Here is a 14,397-nt window from a genome sequence, read left to right as displayed (position 1 = left end):
TTTTTCCTCCTTGGCATTAGAATGTCATTATTTTCAGGTGCATTTGACTAGTCAGAGCACCTACTATATTCATTCTAAAAAACTGAAGACAGAGATGAGTGTGAGATTAAGTGGGCAGGGCTATAACAACCTGTAGCCAATCAAACCATTTGAATATTAATACCACAGATAAGTGGGGGGAGTTTACCTGTATTTACCCAATCCATAGTAGTAAGGCGACACCTGATGCTGGAATATTGTGGTGTCAAATGTACCTCTACATGAAATAAAGGTCATACATCCATTTTCTTTATTTTTTGGTCTCATGTTTCGATATTAAAAATGACTGTGATTGGATCATTATTATGCAAGTTGATAAGTGTGGTTGAAAGATTATGGCTATAAGCCAGCGCATGCTGTCATCTTCAGACTGCCCACGTGTGGCCAGCTTAAGACATTTCTAAATTCCGTTAAATTCAGCTGTGACCAGGTTGTCCTTAATGCAGGCCCAGCCAGTAGCGGAACTACCATTGGTGCAACAGGTGCGGTGCACCGGGGTCCATGGAGATAATCGGGTCCGGTGCACAGGGAACTAGCGAGCTGTGGGCTCTGGTTCCTTCCTCCCGGCTTCCCTGCACTGGGGCCCACAGCTCGGTAGTTCCGCCTCTGGGCCCGGCCTTACCATTAGACAGCTGTCAAGGGCCCCACGCTTTTGGGGGCGCCACTAAGGGCTGGCGACACCCAGAAGAATAAAGTATTCTGCAAGGATATAGGCATAATGATTGGAAGTTATTTATGAGGATGAGGGGGTTAATGATCTTAATGGGGTACTTTTGATGAGGTTGAGGGAGGTAATGATTAAGGGGTTAATAAATATAAATGGGATTTTTTTTTATGCTGTTGGGGTTAAATAATTATGGTGATGAGGGAGTTAATGATTATAAAGGGGTTAATGATGTTGCAGGGGTTGTTATAATGAGGCTAAAGGATTTAATGATAAATAGGGGGGTTTCTTTAATTATGAGCGGAATGATGTGGGAGTTAATGCTTCTAAGGGGGTTATTTTGTAATGTTGGGGGTTAATTATTGTTGGAGAGCTTGAAGTTGATAAAGAGGTTTTATAATGGTGAGAAATGTAATATTTTTGAGAATGTTAATGACAGGATGTAGGAATTAATTAATGAGGGGTTAATGTTTATGATGAGGGGTTATTTATGAATATTTGGAGGCTAATGATGATGGACCGCTGTTCTGTACTTGCTCCCCAGGATAAAATTTGTGCCAGCCCCTGCATGTAAATTGTGGGGAGGGGTGGCGGTGGTATTGGTGTAATGTGTTGGATGAGGAGTAGAGGTGGTATTGGTGTAATGTGTGGGGAGAGGGGTGAGGATGGTATTGGTATAATGTGTGGGGATAAGGGTGGCGGTGGTATTGGTGTAATGTGTGGGGAGAGGGGTGGGGGTGGTATTGGTATAATGTGTGGGGATAAGGGTGGCGGTGGTATTGGTGTAATGTGTAGGGAGACTGGTAGGGGTGGTATTGGTGTAATGTGTGGAGAAAAAGGTGGGGTGGTATTGGTGTACTGGAACATGAGAAAAGATAACACACTTTTATATAACTTAGAATACTGTGCGTGGATATTGTCAATCACATGTATTTTTGGTAGTAAACCATTTGTGCTATTAAGGAAACAACATCTTGGAGTGAATACAGGCCTAGAATATAGAAAAAACTGATCAGTGAATTGTGGCAGCTCTGTCTGACCCTAGACTCTGTAAACTCAGCTGAAACAGCAGTACGCAGGTATGCATCCAAGGGAAGCATGGTCTTGGAAAACCTCTTGCCATGTCGTTCCAGCTTAACATAATTGCCTTTTTCTTTTTTGATGTTTAAAGGGAATTTGGAAAATGCAACACTGTCCATGGCAAGTCAGAGTTTAAACCTTGAGGAACAGACATATTTAATTTAAAAATCCATTCTCTCTCTGACTTTGCTAACTGTGTAGAAATATTCCTAACTCTCCAATGGGATTGATTTTCTCAATCCCACAAAAGAAAACCAGGAAACTTTCAGAACATGAATGAGTTTCTTTAAAATGACTTGAAGGTGGATAAGTTAAAAGGTCTTTCTTTATATTTCTAAGATGTTTTGACTATTCACTTGTAAAAATATGTATTTACATACTACACTATATATATTTTATTTCTTTACATGTCTGGAAGACTTTGATGGAATACAACTATACAGAATTACTGGTTCATGCATGGATTTACATTGATACTGGACTTATAGGGGCATATTCAATTAGGGTTCCGATTCGCGGTAACACGCGTTACCGCGAAAAGTGCACGTTATTGCCGGTATTACAGTACCGCAATAACGCGGATTTTCGTACGCAACCCTATGGGCTGCAAACGAAAAACCACGTTATTGCGGTAACGTGGATTAAGTTCACGGCCCGTTCCCGCGAACCGGAACCCTAATTGAATATGCCCCATAAAGTTTAGAGTTTTATTTTATTTTGCAATATGATAGTATTGTGTAGCGACCAAGGTTAACTATTTTTGTTTATCTGTAATAGAATACTGGGCAGAATAAGTTACAACCTGAATTGACTGCTACACAATTGTTTTCCAATCCCTGAGCTTGCTTTATTATGTGTGATTCTTTTAAAATCACAACTATGTAAAAAATAAGTGTTGCTAGAGGGCTAGAGGCTCTGTGTAATTTCTGAGCTTAGGCTTTCCAGAATATTATAAAGCAGCGACTGGCATGCAATACATACTCCCAATATCCTGCATTATTAACTCCCTTTACTCTTCTACTGTCGCTGCTCATTATAATTTACCAGGAATTATGTAGTTACAAGTAGTCTGCTCATTCATTTGCTTTACAGTAACGTTTACAATAGTTCTGAATTTGGGGGCAATTGAGTTCACAAAAATAGAAGCACCTGTAATGTTCTTTAACCAAAAAATCCTAAAAAAAACAAAACAGAATCCTACACTGGCATTTTCTGTTAAAACAAAATGATTGTGTCACAGTTCTGCCACAGCATTCAGCGATCTTTCAACATGCGAAACTGGCACAATCAATTTGTCCTCCACCTACCACTGCTGCTTCCATAGAAACCAGATGTGCTTCTTCAGTACAGGAACGGTGCATTTGCTTCCTGTTTCATCGTCACTGGTGATCGCCAAGAACCCAATGGGTAATACCAGGGAGCTCAAAAGAGCATTCATAACTGGCTATGGTTCCCACTAGGCTCCAAAACCAAAGCAATTGGTGATGATGCAGAAACTAAAGAGATGTGTGATGCTCCTATAATGAGGAGCATTACATGTGAGGTAGTAGCAGGGGGAATTGTCATTGCAATAGTGCCAGTGTAAGAATGTTGAAAGTCTGCCCTTCCACAATGAAGGTGGACCCCGATCCCAAAGCTAATACAAAGGTACCACCTCTGTCCATTACAATGGAGACAAGGACATTATAACACTACTCCCCAAAATGGCCACAACACCTTCTCCCAGAATCCTATCCTTAGACACCCATTATTTCTGCCCCATATGAAGTCTGGGGTAGATTCTGGATTAACATATTTCATTTGACTTTGTTGGTAAGAAGTTAGTTTCATAAAGTAAATCAATGTAGAGCTATTAACATTTCCCTACTTGTATTATGTTATTATATTGTAGCAAACAAAAACATGGGACCTGTATTTGGGTTTGACCCACTGTATTCACAGCACATTTGCACAAAATCAGACACCAGTGTCCAGGCCTAGCAGCAAAATAAGGGACTTTTCCCTAACTACACAAGAGTAATTGCCCAGGCAACTAGATTTTAAATTTAATTCTAAGAAATGCTAACCTTTTAAGGATTAGCAGGAAACCATTTACACTACAGCACCAGGAGGGATCTTGAATTAAAACATCCAGACAAAACGGCAAGTTTTCAGAAATAGTCTGGAAGAAATTGTATTATGTCCTGTAGTTTTAATTTAATTTTATAGATTTGACATTGGGGGGAGAAAAAAAAAATATATCCCTTCTCTAATGAGACAAGATCCAAGTTGGAAGAAATATAGAAGCCAAGCCTCCCAGCTTTTCTCCTGCTGGCATTGTAATAAGTGCAGAGCGTGTACAAACATGTTTTTGCTGAGGTAATGAGCCTGTTTGTGGAAGTTGCAGAGTGGCTTTAATGCCAAGGCCATAGTTCTACATTGGAGGGGGCGCACAAGGACATCTGGCATCCAAAGGACCTGTAACATGGAGGTTCTTTGTCCAAAGACAAAAGATTCCCAGGGAGCAGCACGCTGAATCAGCAGGGGGTGCTCTCAGACAGACAGCTAGAGACAAAAAGCACCATGTGTTGGCATTAACTCCATCATTGCTGAAACTGGTATGCTTCTTTCAGTTAAACAGCCTAACATATGAAGCCTTTAAGGAAGAAAGCAATCACCAGCATTGGGCAACAAGGTGGGGTACATAAAACATTACACTATGGTAAGGTTATTAGACCTGCATAAGGTCAACATACTGTTAAATGTAGATACCATATTTAAAACAAGGATGCTGGCTTACTCTTTTATGTGCCTGCAAGTTTACACATGCCACCTTCTGCAGGTATGTGCTAGGCATACACATTTGTCTTCCATGACAACCTTATTAAAACAGAAGTCTTCGAAAGATTTGATCATTGTTTGATATGTGGCACTTTCCTGCAGTTACCCATATACCATTGAGGCACAAATAAAATATTAAACCACAGTAGTCTATATGATTGGCTGCTATTTTCAGACAACTTTTTCCTTATCTGTAAGTGATAAGTTTTAAGATGTGATCATTGTGGACTGTACAAGAGACTCATTGCTGTTACACGAAGATGTGTGCATGTTTACTGCAGTGACCAGTGTGTTAAAGATAATGATTTTTGGCAACTGTTGAACATTGGAACACTGACTAGTACAGCAGCTTTCAATAGATATGGGCATTGTACCACTTTTCTGAACACATTCATTCTAGGATGAAGTAATGAGCCAGACACTTTGTCTTAAGATAGTTGCAGTGTTTGCTTACTTGCTACAATATTTAACTGGTTTGCCATCAAACATTAACTGCTACCAAGTCCTATCACCACTGAGCATTTTTAGTTCTGACTAGACAGAATGTTATAAGTTCTAGTCCAAGACTGTATAGTTAACCCTAAAGCTCGATGTGCTTTTACTATAGCTGTGTAACAAATTCATTTTGAGATAAAGTGAAACTAGATAATTACATAATGTTTAGATATTATATTCAAAACAGCCTCATCACCAAAGTGCAGAACCCAGAAGTCCATGCTACTTTAAGACATCTATATGGGGGAATGGCAAGACATGAGCAGGAGAACCAGTCACATAGGGTCTGCAGTTAGAGACTGACAGGGGCTTCTGCTCACAATGTTTTGCAGACACTTTTTTTTAGGTCAACCATAGACCATCTCACAGGAGTTAAGTGAGGGGATTAGTATATGACTAGTAATGCATACATGTCTGCCATGACCAGGCAAGTAACATTGTTTATAAAACCTGAGGGGTAAGAACCTTGCAGTAGATAAGCAATGCCTCCACACCTTGCTTAGGATTAGAGTAAGACTGAAGGAAGCAGACTGCAAGTGATTAACTACCTGTGGTTCTGCAGCTGTTGAGCATGGGATTCTGTGTAACACAAGCAGGAGGCTACCCACCAGTAAGTGTGTAAACTACCCAATGTTACCTTAAGTATTGCATGTTATGCCATGCAGTGTACCAGAGTAGTGCTTTGCTTCAGGAACATTTGACAACTACACAAATTTCTTTTTACTGCAGCGCTTTATTTGTTACACAATGAAGTGTTTCTGGGAGTTACAATTTTCAACCTCATGAGGACTTACAAATTTTGGTTTTCTACTGTCATGTGAGAACATTAAGGCAACATACAAAAAAAAGTACATAAATTAACTTGGATGAATAAATTTACAGGTGTAACTGCAATAGGTTTGTAACTTCAGACCCATGTTGAACGTTGGGAATACAAACTGGGCTAAGAAAAAGAGAAAACCAAAAAAAAAAAAACTGGTTCTAAGGCCTGGATGCCATGTTTCCCAGCCATACTAGAGAAGTGTGGCAAGACAAAGTGAAAATTCCTTCATGAACTTCTACAAGCCTCAGACATGAAATTCTGGAATATGAAGCGCTAAAGAGATACCTGGAAGCCTAAACCTCAGATACCCTGTACACAACTCTAACCTCAACTTCTCCCTATGACAGTTACATTCGACTCCCAAGGGGGAAGTATCATTCACAATACGGTCGCAGATCGGCAGCCTTTCACAGAAGTGCTTCTTTCTACGCAAGACTTAGCTTAATGGACACCCAGACTGAATGCCAACCAGGGTTTGTATAAGAGGTGTGTACAGGGTATGATATGCTAGCACTGACCACAGGAATGGTTTCGAGACAGATCCAAGTCTTGCATTACAAAAAAATCCCAACAAGATGTGACTTAAGAATGTCTCACATTCCAAGGGCAAGTTCATTTGGAAGTTGGCTCTATTCCAGTTTCACAAGGCTAGCATGAGGCGTACACATCTGCCGAGGCAAATTAATACTTTGAAGAACTCACGCAGCAAATGCAACGCATCTGCTAGCAGTCCATTTAGAAGCATTTGCGGTGAACAATGGATGGGCCGGATTCATCATATTCCTGCTTGCTGATCCACATCTGTTGGAAAGTGGAGAGGGAGGCCAAGATGGAACCACCAATCCAGACAGAGTATTTGCGCTCAGGTGGTGCAATAATCTGTGAGAGAAAAGTTTGAAGTTAGTACAAAGAGCATAGCCAATACCAGATCCACTTCTCTACAGGTACTATTAAAGTACAGCTTACCTTAATTTTCATTGTGCTAGGGGCAAGGGCAGTGATTTCCTTCTGCATTCTGTCAGCAATTCCAGGATACATTGTGGTACCTCCAGACAGGACAGTATTGGCATACAAATCCTTACGGATATCTACATCACACTTCATGATAGAGTTGAATGTGGTTTCATGGATGCCACAAGATTCCATACCTACAGATATTAGTTCAGTGTTAGCACTGCAATGGAGTCACCCAAGTGTATTACATTTGGCAAGCTACAGTAGACAAGTTATTCAACATAAAAATGAACAGAATTACATACCCAAGAAAGAGGGCTGGAAGAGGGCCTCTGGACACCTGAACCTCTCATTTCCAATAGTGATGACCTGGCCATCAGGCAATTCATAGCTCTTTTCAAGAGATGAAGAGGAAGCAGCAGTTGCCATTTCCTGCTCGAAGTCCAAAGCTACATAGCAAAGCTTCTCCTTGATGTCACGGACAATTTCCCTCTCTGCTGTTGTGGTGAAGCTGTAGCCCCTCTCAGTCAAGATCTTCATGAGGTAGTCTGTCAGGTCACGGCCAGCCAAGTCCAGACGCAGGATAGCGTGAGGCAGAGCATAACCTTCGTAGATGGGCACTGTGTGGGTAACACCATCACCAGAGTCCATCACGATACCAGTGGTACGACCAGAGGCATACAGAGACAGCACAGCCTGGATGGCAACATACATGGCTGGGGTATTGAAAGTCTCAAACATGATCTAGTTGGAAGAGAAAACAAAAGTATTAATACATGGATTAGACAGGCACACCCCAAACCATGCTAACATGCCTTCATGCAGGTAAAAAGAATATAAGTGTAGAAAACAGAACAAGCAGAAATAAAACAATGAAACAGAAACCTGAGGCTTCAGAAGGGAAATGCCAGAAGAGGTACAGAGCCCTGAAAATATTGAAAGAAAAATTTGAAGTCTGAGAAATGAAGAATGAAATCTACAAGGAGTCTCCCAATCGGTTTATGGATATTGCTGGGGAAACTAACCTGTGTCATCTTTTCTCTGTTTGCTTTGGGATTCAGGGGTGCTTCTGTGAGCAGGACTGGGTGTTCCTCAGGGGCCACACGCAACTCATTGTAGAAAGTGTGATGCCAGATCTTCTCCATATCATCCCAGTTGGTGACAATGCCGTGTTCAATGGGGTATTTCAGAGTTAGGATACCTCTCTTGCTCTGGGCCTCATCACCTACATAACTGTCTTTCTGACCCATTCCAACCATAACACCCTGTTAAGAGACAACAAAACATTAGACACAAGTTGTGGTACAGAATATGCATTATTGAAGCTCAAACAGCATTTATGAGGACAAACCTGATGTCTGGGGCGTCCAACAATTGAGGGGAAGACAGCACGGGGAGCATCATCTCCAGCAAAGCCGGCTTTGCACATACCAGAGCCATTGTCAATGACGAGCGCTGCAATCTCTTCATCTGCCATTTTAGTTTATTTTACTGCAAAAAAAAAAAAAAAAGTCACAATTAAGAGCACATTCAGCTTAAAAAAATAAATACATCACATATTAACCTTGTTGAGAGTCTATTATTTAAACACATAAATACAGTAAGTATTGTGGCACCGATGTTATGCACCACTGCAAGAAATCCCAGTCAAAAGCTACATAACAGGTATTATAGTGAAGCCAATTTGTCTTCTCACTTATGCAATCACTTCAGTATGACAAACTCGTTAGTCATTTACCTACAAAAGCAATCTAGGATCAGTGCAATATTAATTCAACATTACTGCAGCACAATTATCTGGGCATTTAGTTTTTGAGCAATCAGATAATGCCGTCTAAAGCCAGTAACCACTCAGGCCACAACTGCAGGGGCCTCGCCCTAATCACACGCTGTACACTTGGCAGTGACGTCCGGTGTATGAAGAGTTCCGACCCCACCTAGATCTCTAGACATGAGACAGGAAACTGCGCAGTTACAACCCCGCCCACAAGCCGGCCGTTTGAATTTACCTCCCACCAATCAGCAGTCTTGTGCCCATATACGGCAAGAGCTGTCCTGACCACACCCACCAAGACTAACCCGGCTTATACTAGACCCCGGGGCGTGGCTTGCTCATATGCAGAGCGGCAGTTGCGGGAAAATACTATCGCCGTATAATCCAACGATGGAGGGGAGTCGGCTCATGACGTCACGTCTGTCCCCTGGTAACTGGCACCGCCCTCCGTTAATGTCAGACGGGCGCCTCAGAGCCCGCGAAGTGACAGCGCCCTGTTCCTGCCCCACAGTCGAAGCCCCATCACACAAAGCAGACGGCCCCACCCTTTCACTGCGGCACCTTTAACCGCCCGGCCGCAGAACAATCTAACAGAACAGCCGGTATCTCCACCATAAACTACCGTTTATAACCTTAGCGCAGCCAGCAGATGTTAGACAATTCTCGTATACAATATCCACCGCCACGGACCATGTCTCCCTGCCACAGGTCGCGGCTACCGCATCACACGCATCCCGCTCGCTTTCTTTCTGTACCACAAACAGTGAATGACCGTAAAGCTTCACTGCCCAAGACCACCATGCACTTAAAATACAAGGGCTGCGGTGCCGTCTCAACTCTCGGATAACAAGAACCGTGTATTCCCAGTGAAAAAAATAAATAAAACCATCCCCGAATAACGTCCTACACACAATACACTTCCAGGCACTCGTCCGCTTACCTGGAGGTTTCCTGAGAGGAAAGCAAGATGCTGTGTTTAGGAGGGAAGGTGCTGTCAGGTCCGCTGCCGCCGGCTGAATGAGACCACACTGCCGGCCGTTATGCTATTTAACGTCAGCGGCTCCCAGCCCCGCCCGCTAGCGCGCGGACAGAACATCGCCAAATATGGGCATCTTTCAGAAACAAGCTACACCATTGGCCGACGGGGCGGGACAGGGGGCGGTCGCCACGCCTCCCGGAACCCCTGAAGCTGCATGAGGTTATGAGCAGAAAAGGTGTGTGAGGCCCTGACAGCGTCATAACATTATTATTTATTATATATTTTTTATTCTTATATGAATGTGCAATAGGTGCAGTCACCGATTGCAACAATAAAATCAAGTTTTAGAGCGATATGATTTTGTGCAAAGGACGATGTTCCAGTGCACAGGGCTGTGATGCATGCAGAATGCAAATATTACAGTGCCCAAGAGCTTGCAATCCATATTGAGATATGTCGAGACATGTAATGCTTATGTTCATAGTGTGCTACGTCAGTAATCGGTCATTGCAATGATTTTTAAGATTGATCTTGAAGCTAGAAAGGTACAAACATCTCACCAGATGTAATAGTGCACTGTTTATGTGTATTTAGTGTTTTTACCTATTGGTACTATACATATGATGCTGTAGATGATGATACAAACTATAAAGTTTGTATTTCTGTATCCATTACTACAGCTGAAAGGAAACTAGAGATTGTACAATGGGTGGTAAAAAGAATTCTTGATTCTTCCTGTTTCCTGTGCAGTGATACAGTCTGCAGGTCAAACACCAAGCAGCAGAATGAGAAGCATTTTTGCATCTTGCCTGGAAGTCCTAGACAAAGGGCTTGTTCTGTTGCAAAATAGATATATTTCTGTTGTTACCCAGTCTGTTGTAATGTTACAGAATATACATTGTAATGTATATTTGCCTAATGATTTATTTGAAAATTTGGTTAGATCAAACAAAGTCAATTTTTTTTCTACTGTTTTGGGAAGCTGCTCCTTTTATACATTTAAATAGCTTTTTTTACCCGAAGACATCTTAGACAAATAAAATTCAGCACCCCCCAGATGACTTGGAAGCCAGTTCTCAGTATTGTGGACAGCAGGTACTCATTGTAATAATTAAACAATGTCTGCTATTTGACTTTTTTTTACTGCTTAACTCTCTACAGTTAAATGTATGTTCATTCACAGACAGTTAAAGTTCTAGCAATTCAATAATCGTTCTATTCTCAAGGGCCACCATACTTCTAGGGCCTGGCAATTTCTGTAATTGGTTTATCTATCACTTATGCTTGGCCTTCACTTCCTGATGTGTCAGTATACACAACTTCTCTATTAAATCCCTGCACGGTTTCCTGTCACACTATCTAACATGTCAGCACTATGTAGATATTCCTTTTATTTTCAAATATATAGCAAAGAGAAAGCCATATAGCAACTTCATTACAGCAGTAGTTTGTGTGCATAAGCATAACTCCTAACCTGACTTTTCTCAGTGAGGTAATACTTTACTTCTGCTTTTAATACTTCAAGATGCAGTTTTCACAGACTACTAGATAGATGTTGCGCATATTGTGTGTCATTAATGAAACAGTTTTAACTGCTTTTAGAAATAGGCTACACATATATTAGCAAAACAGCACAACAAAGGATTAACACATGAAATGAAAAAGTCACAGGTGCAAAGGGTGGTAATAGGGTAACCTAGTGAGGTTAAGAGGGTGGTTGAGGAATATTATAAGCTTGCCTGAAGAGGTGGGTTTTCAAAGAACACTTGAAGGTTTGAAGACGAGAGGAAAGTCTTATTTTGAGAGGGTGGAAATACCGCAAAGTGGGTGCAGCCCGAAAAAAGTAACCAGGAATGGGAGCATGTGGTGATCTTGTGCAGGACTGAGGTGCCGAGTTGGGAGATATTTTGAGACAAGTGAGGAGATGTATGTCGGTGCAGTTTTGTTAATGGTCTTGTATGTTAGTAGAAGCATTTTATATTGGATTCGGTAAAAAAAGAGGCAATCAATGTAGAGACTGACAGGGCTAGATTTACTAAACTGCAGGTTTGAAAAAGTGGAGATGTTGCCTATAGCAACCAATCAGATTCTAGCTGTCATTTATTTAGTACATTCTGTAAAATGACATCTACAATCTGATTGGTTGCTATAGGCAACATCTCCACTTTTTCAAACTTGCAGTTTAGTAAATATACCCCACAGAGTGACTCAGCAGAGGAAGAACGATTTTCAAGGAAAATCAATCTATTATAGATACTACGTTTAAACTAGATTGTAGGGGGTAAGAGTCTGATATGGGAAAGACCAGTAAGGAGGGAATTGCAAAAGTCAATGCGGGAGATGATGAATTCTTGAATTAAAGTTTTTGTAGTGCCTTGTGTAAGATATGTGCGTATTCTGGAAAATGTTTTTTAGATGTGTGCAACATGATTTAAATATAGAGTCGATGTATGCAACAAAGGATAGTTCTGAGTCAAGAATCACACCTAGGAAGCAAGTTTGTGGGATAGGATTTATTGTCATATTGTCAACAGAAATAGAAATGTCAGGTAGTTAACTTCTATTGGCTGATGGGAAAATTATTAGCTCTGGTTTTAAAATGATTTTGAGTTGGCGAGAGGACATCTTGGATGAAATGGCAGAAAGACAGTCAGTATCGCGGGGCAACACAGATGTTGAGAGATCAGGAGAGGATAGCAAAGTTTGTGGATCATCTGCATAGATATGATATGAATCCAAAGGAGCTTATTAATTTTCCAAGATAAGTGGTATACATAGAGAACAGAAGAGGACCTAGTACTGAGCCTTGTGGTAGTCCAACTGATAAAGAAGGAGCAGAGGTAGATAAAGAGAAATTAACACTGAAAGATCGATTAGATTGGTAGGATGAGAACCAGGATAGGACAGTGTTTTTATTTTTATTGAAGTCTGAAAGAGTATCAAGATGGTGCACTTTCCTTTTCCCCCTTGTTGCTATCTCTTAGAAGGTGTCGGTACTGTGGTAGTTCAGCAGCAGCAAGTTGTTGAGCTACCAATCAAAGCACAGACATCTTCAGGGTGTGCATGTCTTGCACCTGTACTTCTCTCATAGGCCAACGCTGACATCCTTAGCAGCGCAGTGGCTCATCTGCCTGCCCCCAACAACAAAGTCTCGCTAGTGGAAGTATGGCACAGCATTGGTAGTTGCTCCGGCTGCCCGCCCAATGTGCAGTGAAGCAAAGCTAGAAGCACAGCGGCATTTGAAAGTAATGGGCAACCAACATGAGTGGGAGGAATTAAAAAGTGCTGGACCAAAACGAAAGGGAAATCCAGGCCCCTCAGCAAATAAAAAACAAAACAGGTTAGGGCAATCTGGGCCCCTCAGTAGCCACAGATGTACTGTGTTAGTTTTGAGGGATGTACTGTTTTGATGATTTGGTGATGTGTGGAGAAGCTTGTACTGTGTTTTGGGAATTTGATCATGTGGGATTGTCAACATGTTAACAGATATACTGCATTTGTATCTTTTCAAATAAACTATAATCTGCAAATATTAAAGATGTAAATAAATGGAAAACTACAGTAACATGAATCAGGTTAATAAGGGAATGTATTATCTGCACAAGAAGGCGGAGGTACAGAGCAAATAGAAGGAGCAGAGGACACAGTAGAGGGAATCCTGATATACACAAACAGATATATTTTAGAGGTCCGTATAATTGGTAACCCCCCCCCCCCTCCCCCCAAACAAAAAAATCTAGATCCGCCTCTGCAATGAACGTATTACATGGTAAATATTGCAAATCTGTCCATCACAGATTCACTTTGACATTCGGTTGTTTGTGAAGTGGCTGTGGGATAAATTCTTGCAATTTAAATCTGCTGCTTGGATGAAAACATTCTCTCTGCAGTTTGTTTTCAGTGGAGGAATTCCTGACATGCTCTCATTTAGTAGGGTGGGTGACGAGCTACAAATTTCCACTATGGATGGCAGCATGTGAGACGAGCTCTGGCAGAGGATCTCCCATGGTTTTTCTTTATTTGGTTAAATTCATCAACCCTATATTTGGTTAGGAATTCCACTTCTAGAGAGCTCAGTGTTCCCTAGGTACTGATAGTTGGACAGAGTCAGGCCTTATGGTTTGTTAAATGTTGTATGCTACATGTGACCTATAATACTGGCAGATTATAATAAGGACAATTAAGGCTGCAGCCTGGAACCCAGAGCTTTAAGGCCAGTAGCCACAACAACCCATGCAAAGTCTAAGGTGGTCAGGGGCTGTGTAATCTAGAGAAGGCAACTTGCCTCTAAGGCAGTGTTTCTCAACTCCAGTCCTCAGGACCCCCTAGCAGTACATGTTTTCCATATCTCCTTGTTGGAGCACAGGTGTATTCATTACTGACTGACACAGTGTAGCAGGTGGTATAGTTATTTAACTGGTCACCTGGCAATCCTGCACTGTGGGTCCTGAGGACTGGAGTTGAGAAACACTGCTGTAAGGGATGGGACCCCAAGTAGAGTCTCAGTATCTGTATTTGAGGTCAACTTTGTGTGATAATTGGAATATATTTTATTGTAAAACACCTATTTTGGGGTCCCAAAACAATGGCACACTGACCCATAGGGTCCAGAAATAATGATACACTCTGACTTGGGGTCCCAGAGTAATGCCACACTGAGACTTGAGGTCCAGTTAAAAGAAAAGGTTAATCGTCACTGCTCTAAGGCAGAAGCAGGCAACATGGAGTTCTCCAGCTGTAGTAGAACTACAAGATCCATCATGCCCTGC

At 41.6% G+C, this 14,397-nt stretch overlaps 1 protein-coding gene and 1 long non-coding RNA gene across 2 annotated transcripts; one reads left to right on the top strand and one right to left on the bottom strand.

Annotated features, from left to right (window-relative positions):
• Positions 1-5,811: 5,811 nt before the first annotated feature.
• ACTG1 (actin gamma 1) lies at positions 5,812-9,677 on the bottom strand. The gene is made up of 6 exons (XM_075216880.1): positions 9,590-9,677; positions 8,227-8,366; positions 7,901-8,140; positions 7,181-7,619; positions 6,888-7,069; positions 5,812-6,800 (listed from the first exon to the last, which is right to left on the bottom strand). The coding sequence occupies exons 2-6, from the start codon at positions 8,350-8,352 to the stop codon at positions 6,657-6,659; spliced, it is 1,131 nt and encodes a 376-aa protein (XP_075072981.1). The 5' UTR covers positions 8,353-8,366; positions 9,590-9,677; the 3' UTR covers positions 5,812-6,656.
• Positions 9,678-9,750: 73 nt separating this feature from the next.
• LOC142161350 (uncharacterized) lies at positions 9,751-13,254 on the top strand. The gene is made up of 3 exons (XR_012693381.1): positions 9,751-9,863; positions 10,652-10,723; positions 12,720-13,254. It is a non-coding gene; the product is annotated as an uncharacterized LOC142161350 (long non-coding RNA).
• Positions 13,255-14,397: the final 1,143 nt, after the last annotated feature.

This window comes from Mixophyes fleayi, chromosome 6, assembly GCF_038048845.1.
Source record: "Mixophyes fleayi isolate aMixFle1 chromosome 6, aMixFle1.hap1, whole genome shotgun sequence".
In the NCBI taxonomy this organism is placed as follows: domain Eukaryota; kingdom Metazoa; phylum Chordata; class Amphibia; order Anura; family Limnodynastidae; genus Mixophyes; species Mixophyes fleayi.
The sequence above is the reverse complement of the archived record's forward strand: the minus strand, read 5'-3'. Positions and strand labels throughout refer to the sequence as shown.